Source organism: Anomalospiza imberbis, chromosome 2, assembly GCF_031753505.1.
Source record: "Anomalospiza imberbis isolate Cuckoo-Finch-1a 21T00152 chromosome 2, ASM3175350v1, whole genome shotgun sequence".
NCBI classification, from domain to species: Eukaryota; Metazoa; Chordata; class Aves; order Passeriformes; family Viduidae; genus Anomalospiza; species Anomalospiza imberbis.
In genome coordinates, this window is record NC_089682.1 from 85,621,038 (window position 1) to 85,643,021 (window position 21,984).

The 21,984-nt window shown below is 45.2% G+C and overlaps 1 protein-coding gene across 2 annotated transcripts in view; it reads left to right on the plus strand.

Annotated features, from left to right (window-relative positions):
* The first annotated feature begins 17,955 nt into the window (after positions 1–17,955).
* Positions 17,956–21,984, plus strand: part of SIAH3 (siah E3 ubiquitin protein ligase family member 3) — a 44,436-nt gene continuing 40,407 nt past the window's right edge. The window contains exons 1-2 of one of the 2 annotated variants that reach the window (XM_068182194.1): positions 17,956–18,435; positions 19,292–19,723. In XM_068182194.1, coding sequence (XP_068038295.1) covers positions 19,589–19,723 — 135 coding nt within the window. In that variant the 5' untranslated portion in view covers positions 17,956–18,435; positions 19,292–19,588. Of the gene's footprint in view, positions 18,436–18,639; positions 19,724–21,984 lie in introns of those variants that run through there. The other variant, XM_068182193.1, reaches the window with a different exon arrangement.

The following is a 21,984-nucleotide window of genomic DNA, read 5'->3' on the forward strand; positions in this document are numbered from 1 at the left end:
AAAAACATTCAAAAAGCCAGCAGACGTCTTAGGCATGTCTTAAAATGCATTGTAAAGAATATTGCAAAGACCATTTTCAGGATATAGTAATCTTTAATATGACTTTCCTTCTAATTGAGTCTTAGACCCCCCACTGGTTAAATGACTGACTTTCTATCTACATGGTTAAATTTACTTTTTTTTTTCCAGATAAAAATTTATGAACACTGCTCCTGTTACAAATCCTGAAGTACAATTTACATTGACAATAAAACCTTTAACAATTGCTAAAACAGTTAACCATCAGCTAGAACATTCCCCATCATGGATCTAGCCTTAGGAATTTAGCTAACAAACATGTTATTAACCACTGATGAGGAACTGTTTGGAAGAGATCATTGCTTAATTAATCTTTGTACAGAGCTAATAAAAGTGTTAAATGGGCCTCTCTGTTGAACTGGGTTGCTAGTACAGATTGCAAGTTCCCTCTAGGGGAAGTCTGAGGCCAATATGACATTAAAGTTAGCCATCCAACAAAGAAGATATTTTAGGCATTAAAAATAACATAGCCAAACATCTCCATTAATAATGTCGTAAGGTTCGGTGGCTGTGGATGTACGACTGAGTGTACGTGCGTGTATGAATTACTGTGCTCTTTCCTCTTCTGGTAAGAAAGCTTTGTCAAAAATCTTATTTAGATTCAGTGTTTTTCATCACTGTTCTGTTGTGGCATAAATTAAACTTGTCGCACTTATCTGAAGGAGGCAGGTTCCACTGATCAGGAAGGCAGAATCTGACACAAACTCTAATGTCATCTGCTTATCCTAAAAAGACAAACAAGATCAAAAATCCCTTCATATTAATGAAGTGGATAAACCCTATGCTTGATACAATTTGATGCCACAGTAAAAGGCAGTGTGACCAGATTGCCCTTGTGCTTCACAGCATTTTTAGCAGTGAGTGCTCAGGCTTTAGCCATGGAGCAAGGTGCCCATACTTAATATTAAACATTTGTTTTGAAAGGCATTATAATTCCCTGCACAAGAAGTTACCTACTGCCTTGAGTTCCCTTTTAATACACACGTTACATCTTTTGGGAGAAGAGAAAGATTCCATAAAAAGAAAGGTTGGAAAGGAATAATTTGTCCTTGAACGTCTGGTGTTAGTAATTCAGAAAGGATATCGGTCTGTCACTAGAGTCATTTCCCCACTCAGAGGTGCTGACTCTGTGTGTGCCTTCATCCCATGATCTGAATATCACGTTCAATGTGTGATTACATTTGTTTTGTATGAAATGATCTCAAAAAGGACCAGGCAGAGAATTTATAACATGAAAGTGCCAATGTGACAAAAATGCATTCATGCATATCTGTATTTTTTATGTTTGGGTTTTATCTTGCTTGAATTCTTGCTGGCTTCATGTTGAATATACTGTACACATCCCCTTGGCAAAACCTGTGTGTGTCTAGGTGAGATCGAATCCTTGTGTGCCTGACTTCTCTGTGATCAGCCTTTGGCATCTCACAGGTTTCTTTCACTGTCTTTTGCTAGGCACACTTGAATACTGGTGAAAGTCTTGCACTTTGGGAATGTGGTCATAAGCAGAGATCATCCCTTAGTGGTCCATGGACTGGTTTGTCTGTGTTGTCTATGTAGTCTCTAATGCATCACATTGAAGCACCAAGGCAAAACCTTCTTGATTAGCAAACCCTTGGAGACCTCTAAATATTGCCTCACTTCATTAGTACTGCAAAATGATCAATATGCCTCACCAACATTAACTGTACATTGGACATCTCCCTTGCCTGATTGCTGTGCATATTTTATTCCTCAAGGATAATGGAGGTTTGTTCCCTGCCAAGATGTTATCCTGGTTGTAGGCACAGCTGCAGAGTCTCTCTGTGCCTGTGGTCTTTTTGGGAATGGGCCTTAGCTGCTAATCAGAAGTAGTCTGTACATGTGCACATGATTTCTGTTTGGTCAGTTTGAGCTGAAATTCATAAATGGTGAGTGATTAGAAAAACATACCCCTGTGCTTTTTTAAACATCAGGATAGGGGCTGTAATAACTCACTCCTGACTGTCTACAGCACATGTTCACAAACCAGAGATGGTTTTCTACCCCTCATTTCATGCTGACCTTTTAATGCAGTAACCAAAGCAAATGTTACACGTACAGCATCATATTGGCTGCAATACAAACATTGGTTTTGTTACAAATAATTAATATTGCTCTAGTCAGACATTTTCTCATTTATTATTTCCAGTTGCTTCATGGTTATTAAACGGCCGCATTTCAAATGTGGACAAGTGTCCATGATGATATACAGAGGTCTGTTAAGTGGAAAACTTAGAGGTGCCTTTGTATTACTCACATCCCTGAGGAATACTGCTGTGGTCATGCTGCCTACAAAGATAGGTTTGACCTATCCTCAGTAAGCACTGCTAAAGGTTAGAATAAATATGCATGTTTTCTATGCTTATTAAGCTAAACTCTAGACATTAAGAGAAAGTGAGAGGCGTTTCCACTGGTCTCCCAGCACAGTAAATTGCTCATGCTGGATGTGCTTGCCTGCCTCAGCTCTGCTCCACTCATCCATGCTGCTGTTTTTCCATACATGCATTCATAGAAATCCATTTGCATGGAAATACAGCTCACTAGTTACGCCTTTGCATTGTAAATCCAGCTTTAATATTATCAACACTGCTGCTTCCTGCTGTGCATCAAAGTCCAGTGTTTTCCACTGTGCATCAAGGTCCAGTAAGCCACTCCTTCATGCTATGGGCTGTGGGACCCATTCCATGTCCTGTGTCTTCTAGTCTCCTGCTTTCCATTGCACCTTCTTCCATGAGCAATACCAAGTCCTTCTTCCTGCAGCAGGCGCCAGATGAGCTGCTGCAGTAAGTGCAGGAACCTTCTAGAAACAGCACCACAAAATTGTCCACGTGTTGATCTCAGTAAAATCTCCTTATCAATGTTATTCTTGAAGGATCCTTTCTGTAAAGAAGGAGTTAGATCCCAAGTGAGCATGAGCTTCAATGTGGGGGTCAGTGACAAGGTCGGAGAGTGCAAAACCTCATCCCCTTCCAGCTCACCACCGCATCTTAACCTGTGATCCTAACCCCTGTCAGCTGGATCTGAACAGTGCTTGGGAAGAGAGGAAAGGAAAGATGAAAAGGAAAAACAGGTGACAAGAGTACAAGCAAATGTCTAGAAAAGAAAAGTGCAAGAGTTAGAAAATTTTAGAGCAGATATTGTGAAATTTCTTTTCATCAGGTAGTAAAAATCTACACAGAGAAAAATAATTTGCTTTCCAGGACAGACCTAGCTCCAACAAAGTCATGTCAGATTCAGGGACTTTTACAAGATTCTTTTTAAGCAAAAAAATGCAGTGTCTTTTTACTGATAAAAATCTGGACACCATGATCAGGAATCCAGCTGAGGATAATCTTCAACTTCAGTAGTCCTGTTTGTCCAGGACAGGTCTCCCCCTTTCCCTATTTGCTTTCAGACCCTGATATTTCATTATCTCAGTTGCTCAGGACATTCTTTGTTTCCAACCACAGCCCAACCACTGCAACAGTGGTCCCCTGCTTCCTTTTCCCTCTCCTGTTTGGGTATGTTCCCACCACTGCTGTGACCTTCAGAACTGTGAATGAAGCATCCCTGCATAATCCCCTGACACTAACTGTGAGGCTGGGCAATAAAATGAGGAATTATCAGGCATTTACATTCTGAAGTCAATGATGAGGAGTGTGAGCCTTCTGAACATCTATTTCCCATGTTTTCAAGTGGGCCTTCAATTTAGTCCTGGTTCTCACCCACCTGGCTATTGCCAGTAACCACCAGTCAGCCATGCCTTGCATCCCCTGGGAAGGGCTGTGGGATGAACTCCCTCTAAACTGTGGTACATCTCAGTTTTGGGGGTATGATTGTAACAGCCATGAGGTTAGGAAACAGCTGTAGACCCCTGAAAGGATGATGAGAGACACACAGGCAGAGCTGTGATGTCCTCAGGTCTCGAGCCAGGCTCAGGGCTGCACAAATAGAAGATTGTTCTCCAAGTGGTTGTGGTCTCTTCTTCAGGGCACCACTGTCCTGTCTTCTAAACTGTATCCTAGACTGGGAACTGTTGCCCAGGGAAGAGCAAAGATCTGACCGGAAGGTGAGAGAAGAGCCAGAAACTTCAGAAGTGTCAAGAGGAAAAAGGAAAGAAGAGTGAAAACATAGTAGGATGAAAGCCCCAGGACTGCATGTGTATGGAAAAGGACATAAGGAGAGATGGATGAAGGGAAACTGAGTAATGACCACTGTTTGGAAATGGACTTGATGGGCATAGGGACAGAATGCTGCTCCCCAGTAAAGCACAGGCAGGGGTGAAGCTATCAAGAGCAGCCATCTCCTGATCCCGTGAATGAAGAGGACAAATGGGGAGCCCTGGAACATGGTCAGGGTGTCAGAGCAAAACACAGAATGGACTCTTTGTGGAATAAAATGCTTGAGTGGATTACAAAGACAAATATAACAACAAATCTTTCTGTTGCTCCTGCCTTTGACTTTCAAAACCTTATGAGGGCACGTTGTTCAACTGTTACACCCCTCCCTGCTTTAGTGGCACTGGAAGTAACCTTCCCCTCCCAGAGTTCCCTACTTTATTGCCTTTAAGAACCTCATGAAGGGTAATGAAGCATTTTAAGTTTTGTGTCGAGCTGACTGGTGTGGTGGGGGTGGGAAAGGGAGGTTTTGAGACATTGGATCAAGGCTTTGAGATGTCTTTGAGTAGGAGCCTGAGGTGGGAATGTGACATCCCAAGGCTCAGCCTCAGGGTCAGGGTGCTGCTGCAGCAGTTTCAGCTGAGAGCCCCCTGCTCTGTTCAATGCCAGCTCCTCATCCTTTCCCAAATTCTCCTTAGTCCCTCTGTGACTTTCATGTGGAAATTTTGGGCCAAGATGGCACAAGGGTGCAGGACAGAAGGAGGGAGGAATCACCCGAGCCTCACACCTGCTGCCCACCTACAGGAAGAGCTAGAGGTGAGTTTGAGCATTCCCTCTTGTCAGAGGAGTTCCCTCATGCCAAAATCTAAGAGCAATAAGAGCTGGGGGGAGCTTTAAAAGCCTGATGCCAAAAGTGACTTTCATTATGCATTGCACTGCTTGCAGTCATCCAAGTGCTGCGATGCTGGTGCACTCCCAAAATTGGATCTGTGACAGCTGGATTCAGGGTGGAGGTGTGGGAAGCCTCTGTGGTTACCAAATAACAGGGAGAGACAGGAAAAATCAACATGTCACACGGTGTCTGCTAGCAGTCCAATGGACTTAACCAGCTCCACATATTTTAGAGTTTGTGGTGAATTTGCTTTGCTTTCAAAAGCAGACAGACTTTCAGGCTTGCAGCCATTTTCAGACTAAACATCCCACACGACTCTGTCCTCCCCATCCTATGCTGAGATGCTTTTTTGACCTGCACGGATTGTCTGATGAGGATTTGGTTCCAAAATGCTGCCTCCAACATCCGATAGAGTGTTGTAATAATTTTTTTTAATTTTTTCTTGGCTGTTTCCCTTTTAAACAAGGTAACCAAGAAACCCCAATTTGTACCCTGAAATGCTGATTGCATTAAGTAGTTCAGTCCATCAAGTTCCCAGTGACACCTTCTGTCTGTGAGTTTCAGATAAAGACGGGGAACTAAAGTAGCTTAGTGGATTAAAGGAATTGCCTTTCCCACCTAGACACCTTGGCTGGAATCCGATTTTGGCGCTCAAGTGTAATTGCCCATTTACTTCGGGGGAGGGAGGTGGGAACAGACCACATGAATTTGTCTGTTCATTAGGTAACTAGGGGTGGCAGCCACTGGGAATGAGGCCATTGGCTCCCTGCAAGTTGTTCCCCTACCAGATGCTACCCCCATATGAGATTTCCCCACCACTGAAAATGTATTAATTTATTAGTTATTTCATCCCCTTTGGCATGAAATAACTACCCCTCACAGCAAATGTGGAGAAGCTTTTCCCAGTACGGAATACACAAATACACTGTGACAAATTCTGCCAAATTTGTGTTCATGGAGAGTAGTGTTCGGAGAGGGAAGGTGCTAAATGGTTAACCTTTCCATCAGACCAGGGAGGGGCTTTGGCTGTGAAAGCACCAGTAATTTACCTTCCATTAAGATGCTGCAGCTTCTCGTCTATTTGAAGGCTGCAAGAAATTGTTTTCTAAATAATACGACTTTCTCTGTAAAAAAATATCATAGGTAATGGAAAGATTAAAAGAGGGCTTGAGGCACCACCAATCTATATATTCAATCAATGTCAAATGCTTTATGCAATTGTTCTCTGCTTCCTGATACATGTTACTAGGACCGTACCAGAAAGCTCAGGAGAATTTCCAGGAATTTCTGCTATTTAATTTTTTCTAAATTATTATTTTTAGTCCAGCTTTGAGGTCTAGAACAGAATAATTGAAAGTTTTCCAAATGACTGAGATCAGTGGAAAATCTTGCAGAGAACCCATGACTTTTGGTTTACAGTCCCAGGGTCACTTTCAAAGGAGCAACATAGCTCTCAGGGCTGTTCCTTTAACTCTTCAGTATGGCTGTAAGAAAAGTGAACTTTCATAAAGGATGTTTGTTTCTGTGTGCAACTGAGGCCCATTATTTCTTATATGCCAAGACATCCCAGAGCACCTGAGAAAATATGTCCTGAAGAGCGATCTCTTAATTGTTGTGTTCTCCAAGGCGCAACATTACAATTCTGTCTGGTAGCAGCACGCTGCAATCTTCATAAGCAGGAAATTTCTCCAAGATAGTCAGATTTTGATGAGGAAGAACACAAGAGGCCAAGATGAATCTGAACAGTCAATATCCCCACTTTGCAGAATTCTTTTTTTCCTATATAGGATTGAGGAAAACAGTCTATGAAAGCAGTAGGGAAGAGAAAACCACTTTTTACCTCTGCAAACAGAAGCTGGTCCCACTCTGTTGGTTGAGGCACAAGTGAAACACAGTGTTTCACGGGAATGATGTGTCCGTGTGGCAGAGGAGAGAGACAGAAATACCACTTAATGTCGAATTAATCCAACATGATTTAATAATAAGGCACAAAGGAACAGAGTTGTCATTTACCATCGGATTTAAAAAGCTTTGTGTGTAAGCTGCCCATTTAAACCCTCTTAATACGCTCTCTTGTTGGCATTTGCTACACATCCCAGTTTTACTGCCCCTCTCTTCTGGGCTTTTCCTGACCCAACTTTCATCAAAATGTGATTCAAGCAGAAAAACGGGTTGAAAGCTGCTGCAAGAAAGATCCACTTGTCTCCTCTCTTAGTATTTCCTGTAAGAGTCTAGAAGGCTGACCTTGACATAGGACATGGTGTCATTGCCTCTTCCCTTTTCTATGTGGTGTAACAGTTACTCCCTCTTGTGAGGATGCAGGAGCAAGCCTGCTCTGCAGCCCTAAACAAGGGAAAAGTTTTCCTTGGCACTGAGTTGAGCAAATAAGATGGGATATTTTTCTTGGGCACTATCTTCAGGTTTGATTCTAGGCTGCAGCCAGAGCTGATGGGAGTCTTTTCCCCCTGGAATTAGGGACTTCTGTTGTCTGTGCTGATTTTCAAGTTTCTGCATGAGAAACCCATAGGTTACAAAAGAGAAACATTTGGGAGTTTCTTGACAATCAAAACTTTTCAGATCATGAAAAATCATTAAAATAATCATGTGCTTGAAAACGTGTATCGAGTGCAAAAGCTGTTTTTCACTGGAAAACATCAGGGACAATTTTCTTCACCAGTCTGGCAGATCTAGTCACACATAAGCCTTAGCTTCTTTCTTACCCTGTTTCATTTCCAGTTGTTTTGCCTCCTTCTGCCCAAGTGCCCCTCTCCCTCTCTGCCAGCGACAGAGGTGGTGCTGTGGTCGAAGGGGCAGTGCATGGTCAAAGGGTCAGCGCTCCCTGGCTCAGCCCCTGCAGAAGGCTGTCAGCACTATTTAAATATCCCAGAGACCAGTGGAATTTCTTGGTGCTCTGGTGTCAGGGGAAAATGAACTAACAGATTCCCCATATGCTTCTGCCCCTAGGAAGCAGGAGAACGCTGGACCTGGAAACAGAAGTAGAGCACCAAAATGAGGGAAACTTCCAGGCCCTGCCCATGCTTCTACTGTAGGCAGCCATGGGTCACTCTACCCCTGTGTCCATCCACAGAGGGACACCCTCATACTCAGTGTCGACCCACCCTCCTGCCCTGTCACATAAAGATCCCTGAGATCCTCAGCTGAAATATCAATGTGCAATGACAATATTACCAGGATATGTTCGTCTGCCTTACTCACACCAGGTTAATTAGGATCCACTAGCTAAAATAATTATTTACCCTAGTCAGCCACTGAATACAGTTTATTTAATTTACAACATGCAAATAACCTGGTGGTCCAGAGGGTTAAAAGGGAGCAGTGACTAAGTACTTCCAAAGTGATGCAGTGCCCTGAGGGCACCTCTGCTGGTAACAAAGTACATCTCGAACAGATCTGACTGTGCTACAGCCCAGCAAAGTGAAGTGGAGTGGATCTGTCCCAGGTTACCTGCAAATGAGACTGACATTCTAACACAAATCAACACCAATCAGGGCTCCGATTATATTAGTCACAAAGCCTTGGAAAACCATCTATAAGGACTTTCTCATCTTCAGGAGAAATTAATTGATGGGATCTGCAAACAGTGGAAAATCAGATGTACAAGAACCAAAAGCCATTGAAGTTCTTTTCTTTGCTCGCCTTTCTCATGATGGAAACCAGTAATACTAGAAACAGCTGCTAAATGTGAATTAATGTGGGTGCTGTGTTCCTCCTACCCCACTTTCCTTGTCCTGGCCTTTGAGGCAGAGAAGCCCCTCTCACCCACGGATGTGGCCACACCCAGACAAGCAACAGGACACAAGAGATCACCACTCCAGGACTGGCAGCTGGACATGAATGGGACTGTGATTGTGAAAAATGCGTGGGCTGGGAAAGGTTGGATTTCCCAGGGGGCTTTGAGGACACCCATGTGTGATCTGAGTGCCTCTGCAGGCGAGATTGGGGTGTCATGGGTGCATCCCACCCCTGCCTCACCCTGGAGCACCAAGACTCACTCTATGCCAAATCTTGCCATAGGGATGTTACCATGCCGTCCCCAAGCCCACACCTCTGCCCTCCTGCTGAAGGGCTTCAGCCCCAGGCAGGCTCAGCCAGGCACCAAAGGGCCAAGAGACACAGGGTGGCCAAGCCTCCTCCAGTGCTGTTTTGGAGGAATAAAAGTGTGCTTATTTTCTTTGCTAAAAGGAAATGTATTCAGGAGCCAAGCTCACCGGGGGGTGAGGTCCTCTGTCATGACTTCATCCCACTTGTGCTTGTGCACTGGAACTTCTCACCCTCAGCAGGCACAGCAAAAATGCAGAAGAGGTGGCAACTCCCAGGCTGCACACTGGATTGGGGCTGAATAATATTGGGATTTAAAAAAAATGAAAAATGAAAATTTTAGGAAAAAAAATTCCCAATCTGAATTTTGAGACTGCAATTTGTCCCAGCTCCTCCTTTCTTATGATGGGCCATGGACCAGGATGGCTGGTAGGTGTTCTCCGAGGCAGGATGACTCCTCTTGGACTTTGATTCAAAGCCACCGTGCCAAAAGATGCTGCTTCATGCCTTATCCTCCAGTTCTGCTACTTTGCATTTCAGATGCAGGGGCATGGTTTATAGCCTAATTCCAAAAAACAAAGACTTGGCATCTATTTTTTATGCTTTGTTAAGTAGCTGTTTGGATTTTTATGATTCAACTTATATTCATGGGGGTTTAGGTTGTGTGCACCCATCCAACAGTAAGATTAAATAAAAAGTGGAGTCCCTTTATTGATTTGCTTTTGGTTAAAAACAAACATATCATATATAATTGAGATGTACACTGCTTGTAGATAGTAGAGAAAACATTTATAAAGCCATCGAAAGAAATAATTAAACTGAATATATCACAGCCACCTTTCTGAATCGTTCAAACAGGGAAGTTTACACCCATAAAAGGCTGATACTCCTTCTGGCAAACTTTTAATACAATCATTTGGTTTGTACTGTAAATACCTGGCATATTTTAACCTTGGAGATAAATGAATCTCAGTGGGATGGCTGAATAATTAAGAAAAGTGTGTCTGATGGGCTTGCTTCATATGGAGAGGTGAAATAACACCGTGAGAGTCAGCTGATCATTTGATATCTTTACATTAAACGAAAAAAAACAAGGCAAACCCTGAGGCATGCCACTGTTATGCTGGGTGACAGGGATTGCTTTCAAACAAGTCATGTTTCAGTGTTAGCTCTATCATGGTTTTTAAATTGCCATTTAAAATGTAAACCAATGAGCATTCTGGAAGGAAATCTCCTGAGACCCCCTGAGCTGGGGCATGGTGGCCTCGAGGCTGGAGGTCAGGGCTCATCTGCTCACTGGGGCTTTCCTTGATTGAAGGCGACAGCTCGGTGGGAAAGTGGCAGTGGTGGAAGGGCTTGAGGAGGAGCAGTTTGGAGTCTGCTGGCTAATTACTGGCAAGAGATCTGCAGGGGCTGTTTATTTTCTAGTAATAGGTATAGACACAGTCAGGATGGTCTTGAGATCTTGCTTTAGGGTTTGTGTTGAGCCATCTGGATGCTCAGTTTTACTGAGGGCTTGGACTCCTGGTAAGAAATGTTGAAAAGCAGCTGAAACACCGAGCCCCCGAAGAAAGGAAATCAGGCTTTGAATTACTGCCCAAGTGTGGTGTGCCATGAGGATCAACACACACAGTTTTAGTCCCAGTGCTACTGCACACAAATCACACTGGGAAGGCTCCCTCAGCTACTCCTGCCAGCACAGGGATGCTTCCACATCAAGACATTTCACTCGAAGTAGTCACTTTGCTGGAAAAACCTTGGAGAGTAGACTCTGGGAATTTTCCCTCCAGTGTAAAGCAGCAGGGTTATATCCCAGGCTGGAAACTTTCAGCCTTGGTCTCTGCTGGCTGCCCAAGGTCAGGCTCTGCTGGCCCCTCAGGATTTGGCTGTATCACAGCAAGGAGCACGTGGTATCAGCTGGGATTTGTGCTGACAATATTGCTCTTGGTTTCAGTGAGCGTCCTCCAGCATGAAAAGCATTCCAGGAAGGAGGTGGCTGTATCCCCAGGGATGATAACTGATCTCGTTGTGAAAAACATTAGTTGCTCTCTGGAAAACAGAGCCCCCATAAAGACATTATGCAATTAGGACCATTGCCCTTAAAATTATTATTTTCCACTAAAAGATGTTGTTATTATTGGTGGAGAAGTGGCTGCAGGAGCCGTCCACTTGACAGTTGTGTCTGAGAGCATGGGGCAGAAGCACCTGTTTATTGATTATATAAATCAAATTAATTTAGTTACATTTACAAACACAGGAAGAAAAGCAATAAGGTCTGTCATGTGGCTGTGCCCCAAAACAGGCAACACTGTCAATATTGAAACTGCTCTCCTCAGGGAAACCAAGAATGTGATGTGGCTGCAAGTATTCATTTGGTTGTTGTCATTTCCAGTGCTACATATTTTAAATTTACTTCAAGCACTGTTGAAAGCCTGTAATGGTGAGGAATCACCTGCCCAGAGGGACTCTGGATAACATGCCCACCAGCACAAAGGGAAGTTGTGCTGTCTTGCTCCACGGAAATAGTGAATTAAGGGTTTATAACCAAGGTTAATAACTCCAGATATATCTCCTTCTACCACACAAGGAAAGTAAATTATTTATAGGCAGAACTCCTGCCCCCCTAACTCTCACCTTCTGCCCCTCTCCACTGCTTTACCAGCATCCTTTGCCCTGTCCATGACTCCAGCCACACCTAAAACATGGCACAGGATTTCTCTTCCACCTGGGAAGCAAATAAGAGGTAAAAAGAGGTCATATTTGGAAAATACTCCCCAGCATTTCTCAGTGTGGTATTTGCCACGGTATCCAAGGCCAGATGGGCTGTGTGATGTGGATCCTGGACACCTCAGCCTGTGTCTGACTTGTGAGATGCTAATCCAGGGGCACAAGGAGACACAGTCCCTGTGGAATGTAGGTCAGAGTGAGCTGGGTGGCTTTCACTACGCTGGGCACCTACCTGGTGATGGCAATCATTGGTCTGCTTCATCTCCATTCAGCATAATCATAAGGGTATATTGAGCTGAAGGACAGCCCCAGAATTTGTTTCAGGGAGGACTGAAACAGAAAGGAGCCACCTCATTTTTTTTCCTCCTGAGATTATCCTAAGGGTGAAATAGTCTAAGAGTGAAATTTTGCCATCAGATGCCTGTCTACAAATGCCACTGGTGTCATGGGAGCACCACATGTGAGCACAGGAAGAGGATCTGGTCCTCCAGGTGAGGCCCTTCTTCTTCAACCTCTTTTACTGTGTACAGTTCCTGGGCAGAGGAGTCCCTGCACTATCTCTGACCTCTGTGGGCTCAACCTAAGCTATCTGTGGGCTGGAAAAATGCCACCAGCTGCCAGGATGCCTTTGGTACTTATGCAGATGTGAAAGGACACATTCCAAGCAAGCTGTTCCTGGGTGCAGCTCATGCAGGACGGGCGCCTCTGGTGACACGCTGGGACATGGTAATCATCTTAACAGCACTTGGCACTGAATACTGCCTCTCATCCTGGTCTCTGTGCCATTAGCTAATTGAGCTTTGCAGCAATGCCTCAGAAACACTGGCTTTGGCAGGCACATTTTTCAAATTACTAAATACAGATTTGGAAAGGCTACATGTGTCTCTTGGCCAGTGATCATCTGTGGGATCAGTGAGCCTTTAGCTGGCAGGAGCTGGTGAGACCCTCAGTGAAGGTGGCCCCTGGACTGCAAGGGAAGATACAGCTGTAATCTGTCCCAGAAACTCTTATGAAAAGGGATTGGAAATTCAGAAAAGGGGTCTGAAATTCAGATACTTGTCCAACCATTCCCAACCCGAATAATTTATTGTTCTTGTGACCCAAAAGAGCAGGGACTGCATTCTGTCTGGCTGAGTCATTTGAATACAGCCCTTCACCTCTTCCTCCATGCCCTCCTCCTTGGTGGGGGAGTCAGGAGTAGCAGTACGTGGTTCATCAGGGCTCCTCTGCAGCCCCAAAACCATTTGACATGAACACAGCGAGTCTGTCTCCTTCCTGCTACCTATCTGTCTTTTGTATGTCCTCATGTGTGTGTCTCCGTGTCTGTTCTAAAGCAGCTGGACTGAAAAAAGCCCACTGTGACTCTGGCAGGCCCCCAGCATCCTGATTACACACCAGCACTGGAGCTGAGAGCACACTGAGGAGATTAAAGGGTGGCAGCTGTTGCTCCTGCCAGCCTGCGTTGCCCACTGCTGCCTCCCCCGGCTCGGCACAGCTCTGGGAGCGAAGAGGGGGGCAGAGACAGCCTCTCAGGCAGGCCTCCCAGCCACAGAAAAGTTCCTCATCCCTTAAAAGCTCCTCAGAGTTAGAGGCTGCCTCTGAAGAAGCCACTGCTCGTGCTATTGGCAGGAAAAGGAGCCTCCTCCGTGCATCCCTTCTGGCCCCAGGAGCTTCTTCTCTCCAACTCCAGGCAACTGAGGCAGATACAGTCCATCCACCCAGCCTGTGTGGCCTGGGGCAGCAGAAGTCTCCGGTGGGCACTGTTAGGCTGGCAATTGAAAGCAATAGGTCTTTATGGTAATTTGGGCACCAGGCAGCCACTATGAATAGGAAATGATGGCAGTTACTTTATCAAGTAACAGCATGAAAATGTGAAGTGCCTTTATTGAGCTGCTGGCTTGCTGGTGAGAGTTAAAGGAGATGCTCTCTCGGGTATAACATTTGCAGAGAAGTGGCATGAGATACTGCCATAAACTCCTCCGTTAATAAGCGAGCAGAGGAAGGCAGAGAATACCTAATGCAGCTGTGTGAAAGGACAAAATTAAGATGGTAGAAGCAGCAACATTTTTCCCTTGGCAGCAGATGTACCCCAAGGAGAAAGGAAGAATTTCACTCTTGACCCAAGAACTAGGAAATTCATGTAGTGCTAATATTAATATAGGAAGGATGGCTTTGAAAGGAATGAAAGAAAAACACATCTTGCCATATCAGTGCCCTCCAATGCCAGCGAGAAATTTAAGTCTCCGCTGAAGGGAAGATTAACAGGGAAGAGACCAGCTCAGCAGCTGTGCAGTGACGATGCTCTGCAGGTGGTCAGGGGGTACAGAAATGACTTTTCCTCAGTGACAGATGGGGCAGACATGGCCCAAGTGTGTAAAAAAATGGCAGCATGCATCCCCAGTTATTCCAATGATGGTGTTGGATTGCAGTGTTGCAAAGCAGCTCTGAGGGCAATGACCATGCACGGTTGAAGGTGCTGCCCAGAGGGAGCAGAAGGGCAGCACTCAGCAAACACTGGGAAGAACATCAAATTGCAAAATTGCAAAATTGGTTACAGTTCAGCAAATTCTGTTTTCTCCCAAGTTTTGTAAGATTGTCTGTGGCATTTATCACTGATATATTAATTGGCGTGTTATTTAGCTGCTTAAAAGGCTGCTTTTGATAGTTCTCGCCCAATGAAAGCTGTTCTTCAGAGAAAATAAAAGCTGTTGAGACATTTAGGATCAATTTCTGCTTAAAGCATGTGTACAGTTCCAGTGTGGATATTGCTTATATCAATGAATGTAGTCAAAATGGATTTCTGAAAACCTATTTGGCAAAATAATTCAACACAGATAAAGAATTTTGGTAAAGCAAACAACTTCTGACAATGCTTTGCTTTTAAAAAAAGACAGATGATTATTAAGTAAGAGAAAAAAAATCTGCTTACATTCTCACCTCCCATCACTGTAGTCACCAAATAAGATGAGAGGAGGGAGTACCTCCCTGCATTTTTCTGGGAGATCTGTGATTGTCCTCCATGCCCGCAGGCAGCTCTGGCTTTCTTGTAGCTGCATTGGAGTTAAATCTGCCCTGCAAGAGAAGTGGAGGTGTGGAATGGAAACTCCAAGGAATGGACAGGTCATGCTTGTAACCAGAGCACCATGATGTCTCTTTGCTTCTATACTCATTGATGGTGAGAAGCAGATCAGGTTCGAGAAGAGAGGAGGAGGAGGAGGAGGAAGAGATAGAGAAAATGCACAGAGAAGATGCAAGAGTGACCTGACCTTGGGCAAGAAAAGTGCTTTGCAAAAGAAACACTACCTGTTTACTGCGTTTGACGGAGGAGGTTTTGGGCAAAAACTGGGTCTTCACATGCAAGAAGTCTGTCATGGCAGAGACTGCCCCAGCTCAGTGAGGGAAAGCACAATGACCTTCTGAAGTCAGAAGCTCCTGTAGGAAAATAATTCAGACTGGAAATACGATAAAAATGCTAGTGGTGAAGATACATAATCCTTGGAAGAACTTAGCAGGAGATGCCACTGGTCTCTTTCACGGGAATCTTCAAAGCCAGGCTTTTTGGAAAGAATGGGCTCCAATCAAAGCACAAAGCAGTCAGTGTGAAGTGACACATGCTTTACAGGGGCCAGGCTGGAGGGCTGCAGCTCTTGTTCCAGTTGTAAAAGTTGTTGCTTCTTCTAAAAGGCTCTGATTTCCTATGGATGTGCCCTCCAATGCCCCAAGATGACAGCTGTAGTGCTTAGGGAATGCCAGGAGAATGGACAGCAGGTGGTGATCCCTGTCCACGAGTCAACTCAAAATGCCATCTTCTGCAGTCACTGCAGGGGACAGGGTGCTGGGCTGGAGGGATCATTGCACTGGGTTAGTGACTTTTCATATGTTCTTGCCTAAAAGACAGCACAGGAAAATGAGTGGAAAAACCTCTCCTCAAAACCTGCTGTGAGAGCCAGGAGAGCACATGAAGCTTTGTACATTGTTTGGATCCAAAGGATGCAGAAAACTGCCTGATGTCCCAGCCAGGTGGCAGGTTAGACTGGCCTGGTTCCTTTCTCAGGGAAATACAAAGAGTGGAGCCAGAGGACATCCTGCATCAACCAGCCTTGCCAGAAATCCTACCAGCACTCGGAAACATGGGCAGGCTGGTCAGGGGCCTGAATGGACACTCGTGATATCCTGAGCAGCATCTGCTCTCCTGTTCCTGGGATAAAGACTAGTATTGGTAACGCGGCAGGTTAGGTTTCCCCTATGGCTGTTGAAGAGAGAAAGCAGCATGTAGGAAGGTGACTCTCTAAAGTGCCCAGTCAGAAAAACAAACAAATCTGGTTGAAACTCAAAGTCTCATGTTGGGTTTTGACGGAGCAACCCATCTCCCAGGCTATCATCCTGCCAAGTCACACAGTGCCTGGACACCTGAGGTTTCCCACAAGCGTTCTCCTTTCACCTTGGCAGCTCAGACTGAAAAACTGGACAGCTATTGCTGCTGTGGTTGATTTTTGTGTCTGGCTGATCCTGCTACTGTGTAAACCTGACGCAGCTGCAGCAGCAGCTCAGCAGTTAGAGCATTATAATCCCGTGCACGTTACAGTGATGCCACTTGAGCTGCTAATTTGGCATAATCTGGATCCTAACGGAGGTTTAGCTCATGGACTTCTGCCACTTCCCACTTGTCTGCTACAGAATTAACCATCTTGGAAGTAGCAGCTGCAGTCACCAGAAATTTGCAACCAGCAGTGAAATGGGGTTCACCAAGCGCCCCTTGCAGGTGAACGCGTTTTTCCTCTCTCTGGCTGCATCCATACAGTTAAATAGTGACATTAAGGACCTGCTCCATGGTGTGAGGCCAGGTGGGGCAGCAGACCTTGGATACCCAAGCCTGGGTGAGACCACCATGAGCTCAAATTAATGGAGTTATGCTGGTCCAGACCCTCTGTATGTGAAAGCAGAAGAAAGAACTGGATCCACACCTGCATGCCAGATGATGCTACTGATCCTTTGTTTGCAAGAGAAGTTGCTTGCATAGCCAGCTGCTGTGTCTTGGCGGGTGCAGAGTCCCTCATCAAGCAGGTGCTAAAAGTCCTGTGTTGAAATGCAGTAAGCAGGTGCTGTGTGGGAGTCTCTGGACAAAATACAGGCAGTAAAATTATTCTCCAGATGTGCCACCATGAATGTGAGGTCATGTACTGAGCATGAATTACCTTCAGATGCACTGAATGCTCATTTTTATCCTTCTCCACAAATATTGGTGGCAGACAGATGCTCCTCAGAAGGTCACATGTAGCAAGTATGATGGGCACAGACACACACAGGGATCTGAGCACTGCAAAGGTCCCGCACCCATCCTTGAATGTGGTCTTTTTTTTGGAGAACAATCCTTTTTGTATACCAGCCCAGAGGCACTAACACGTTTTCAGGTTGAAGATGATCCTGTGTCCCTGTGGGATCAGGGATACCTCTCCTGCCAGCCCTGGAAGGCAGCTGGGTCTCAAGGGGAGTGGATCACAGAATTGCCAGAGCCCTGAGGTTAGTAGGACTGCAGGGATGGGGGTTCCATCTCTGCTGCCCATGGATATGGTGGTGCTTCCCAAGTCTAGGCATTTAGTCAATAGTCAAACAGAAATTATCTCCAGGGATTCAGGTGGCAATAACCAGTGTAAATAGCAAGGACCTTTAGATCATTTATGGCTTTCATGGCAGAATACTTGCACTGGTAACTTGCAGACTGAAATTTCCTGGTATCAAGATTTGTGCAGCTACTAACTACAAATCAGGAAAAAAACAAATAATAACTTCCTGGAGGCTCACAGTTACTTTGGGAACAGAGAGAGAAAGAATACATTTAAGCAAATCAATTCACTCACTTGTCCTCAAGTCTGTCTGAAAATATTCTCAAAGTGTCACTCAGCATTGCAAAAATTATCTCCTGTTTTCATTTTCAACCAAATGTTAGGAACTGAGGGATACATATTCCTCCCATCCTTAACGTTTTTTGGGGGGCTGTGTTATCAGCTGTTCCAGCATTCACAATTTTCACTTATTTATCTACTCAGATTTTTTTTTTTTTTCATGCACAGCCTCTCTGCAGTCTGGCAGAGGCAGCATTGCAGTATTGATTTAGGAAGAGGCAGTTGTGACAATACAGTCCCAGGCTAATTCCCATGCTGTACGGGGGCTGCTCTGTCCGCAGCAGCAGCTTCACCCCCAGCATGGGGCTCACTTTTAAAATGAAGAAAAAAGAATGAAAGAAAAGCTACTTTTCTCTGTTCTGCTTTGAAGGGGAAAAGGATTACCCAGGCTAAATAAGCCATCTGAGTACTTAGCTAGCAAGCCTAAGTAGTACCCTGTTAGGAAGTTCTGGCAGAGAGCTAATTAAATTAACTCTCTTTGATTTATTAACAAGCAGAGCAACATATCACACAGGATTGTCCCATGAAATTAATGTGCTTTCTGATTCTCTCAGCTGCTTCAGCTCAGTCACGTCCCAGAAAAACCGGTTATGGGGACTCAAGTTTAATGAGACTCAATGGCTCGAGAAGGATCCCTGCCCACCAACAGAGATACGCACTGGTAATAATACCTAAAAGCATGTTTATTTTCGTTGCACTTCCCTAATTCCTTTTTAATGCCTAGGACCGTCTAATGGCTAATTCGTAATTTCCTGCTCACTGATATGCAGATGAATGACAAGGAAAAGCCTTCTGCATGTTTAATTATTCTGTTGATTTAAAAGACACTTTTCCCTCAGTGCAAGTTTCTGTGTGTGTGCTCTCATGCATCGAGTATTTCATTATTTTTAGAAGCATGCTCTGTTCCTTTTGATGCTTCCATAGTTCCAGCATCCAGTAATTACCATGTTTTGTGTCCAACAGACCTGATCCACCAGCAAGTGTAAATCAGGAAAACATTGCTGTCTGTAAATGGAGTTATTCCAAGTTACACCAGACCTGAGACTTGACCTCTCCTATTTTCAGTGATGGAGAAAATGTTACTTGTGTGCTGGGACTCTTGTGAAGTAGCAGCATATAAAATTTAGAAAACTTCAGAGCAATGAAAATCCAAATTGAAGCCTGTGAATGCACAGATGAGAATCTATTTGTGTAGCAAGCTCTACTTCTGCTTAACCCCTTCAAGGAGCTGTAACTCTCTTTGCGTATTTGATTTTTCTCCCTGAGTACAACATAGTCTGTTTAACCTATTTTTGCTACTTTCCAACAGTTTCACTGGAGGGGTTCTTCCCTATGCCTTGCATTTAGCGTTGCTATCTGAGCACTCCTTTGTTAAATTAAGGCAATTAATAAATGGAGATGTTAAGCAATCAATTTTGCCTGCATATCTCCACAGCCTTACGTATGACTGGCTGTAATCACAAGATAAATGCAACGTGCTGATGTATGGTAATGTTCAATAATACATTCTCCACCAGGCTCAATTCATCAGGGAGTTTCTGGAGGGGAGGCATTTGTTATTGGCTGTCTCCGGACCTCAAGGATAACATTCCTGTCCTTTCCATTGGCCGCCCCGCTGCTGCAAGCCTCTTCCCGTCTTATTTTGATGATGAATATGAAGGCATGCTAAGCTGTGCCGGAGAGTAGCTCTCGCCGACTACACTCCCACCCCGGGCTCAAGGACTCCAGAGCTCCCCGGCTGCTTCCCCTGCCCACTGCCAGCAGCAGCAGCAGCAGCAGCAGCAGCAGCAGCAGCAGCAACGCCAAAAGTTGTGATGCTTTTCTTCACCCAGTGCTTTGGGGCTGTGTTAGATCTTATTCACCTCCGGTTTCAGCACTACAAGGCAAAGAGGGTTTTCTCAGCTGCTGGGCAACTTGTCTGCGTCGTCAACCCAACACACAGCCTCAAGGTGAGTTAAAAATATATTTTCTTTTCTAACATCTCCTCATCTTCCCCAGCACTGCCACCCGTGATTCTCCACAGGGAATGAAATTATGCTCTGGCAGCAAGGGGAGAGTGCTGTTAACACATTGCAGCCCTGGCAGAGAGGATGTTCGCATTGTCTGAATGCATGATTCCCTTTGGAGCAAAGGAGAAGCAACCCACTGCTCCGAGCGACCGTGGGAAGTCGCGGCCCCCCCTCCCTAAAGTTTCCTCATCCATTTCGTCCACATAATGAGCGTGCATGTTGCAAGCGTTTAGTAAAAATGATTGGAAAAGTTACCTGGATGAATTAACATCCCTTTCTAGTCGAAGGATGCTGTGTGCTCTCTCAGGCTGACACCCCAGCACAGAGGGATGCTGCCAGGCAGTGGGGAGCACGAAGAGGGGGGTGGCAGTAGAGGGATCTCCTCTGCTGTCGTTTGCTCTTTCAGGGGAAAACCGGCTGTTTCTGTCTCCTGGGGGGAGTTGAAGGCATTCCTCTGGCGCTGGGACTGTCCTTAAGCTGTTTGCAAGGTGAATCTATTTTAGGAAAGAGAATACATTTGCTTTAATGTAAAACTATTTATAGTGCCCATAAAAACATTTCTTTTACTTGCACAGTTCTGAATTTTCACCGACAAAGTGTCAACAGCTCCATCTATACCAGAACCTTCATGTTTGCAGTAGAGAAGGAGCAGCAGGGGGAGAAGGCAATCAGGAGGCTTTAATTACTTTATCACATTAGTGAATGACCAACTTTAATGAAGTGGCTTCTGTTTCGTGCAAGTCCTTGCTGATCTGACTCGCCAGGTAGCTCCGCTATCCCGGTGCAAGCTTTGAAATTAATTTAATCCAGGACAACTTATTTTTGCTCTGCAAGGGTCCCTGTGAGGTACTTGGAGGGGTTGCAGGAAGCATCTTTCCCAAGCTCCTGGTCCCTGGGACGTCCATTGATGGGGTAAATCCCTCTTCAGAATAGCATCACCTCACAAAAAAAAAAAGGGCATGTTTCCCACAGTCATCTTTCCCGTCTCAGGCTGTGCTTAGGCTGGAAGAGATTGTTTCTAGCAGGGTGCCGGCTCCGGGAGGATTTTCCCGCAAAGCTGTGCTCTGAGCACTGCCGGCTGGGGCGGGCGCCCACCGGGGCTGAACCGCTTGGGTGCAGGCTCGCCTCTCCCGGCACCACGCTCCTCACAAGGTAAGTTAAAAACACCCAGCCCTGTCATTATCTGAAAGCGTCTGGCTGTCTGAATGCGCAAAAGAAATAGCTGCATTCCTAAGTGCACGGGGAGATTTTGTAAGTGAATTCTTCTGCGCTCAACCCTTTTATGTGACTGTCTCCTGCTACTTTCATCTATAATTTTAATTATTTTTTTTTTTCTAAAGTGAACAGAAAAAAGGCTGTCAACACACAACAGGTCCCAACACAATTTCAGTGCCACGGGAACTGTCTGATAAGGTCCCATAAGCACAGACGGGGGTGACTATTGCTCCACTGTTACCTAAGACTAGACCCAAGTTTATCATTGCAGGTTCTGCTGAGTTGCAGGTTTGCTATAGTAGGAGCTGCAGCTGTGTTAAACATATAGGGCACTTCATTTTACTAAAATCCCCCGTGGTCAAGCTCTTTACTGCTCGGACTGAAAGCCCAGCAGAAAGATGAACAATCTCAGTCCTGCTGTGGCAGCATTTGAATGCAGGCATTGGAAGCAAATTCTCTTGGAAACAAACAGGACCTCTAGGAAAAGGTCTGGTGTGTCAGTGAAGCCCCAGTAAGAATTGTTTTGACCGGGGTGGGAATTGCTCCCCTGATAATTATGCACTGGGAACCCAAAGGCACAGGTGTCTCCACAGCAGCCGGTGGAGACACGGTTTAGATGAACAAGCTGATGAAAAACTCTCTGCTGTGATAAACCCCTCTGACTGTAGAGTGAAATGTGCTGTGCAAGTGCTCCCAGGTTACCTAGCTCACAACCAGCCACATAAATATGGTGGGCTTTAGCTCTGATGTGCTCCCCAGGTGTTCAGCTTCCCTCCAGCTGTGTAAGGAATGCATCACCACTTTGTGGCAGCAACCAGAGGAGATGTGAGGATCAGGTCCCTTTGTGTCCAGCATGACACAGTTGTTCACCCATAGCAGCCTGTGGCCCAAGCTTGCCCATAGCTTGCCTGCTGGCTCCTGGCAAGCAAGGCATCTTGTCCAAAGCCTGGTGTCAGAGTGAAGCCAGGTGAACCTGCTTCTCAGGC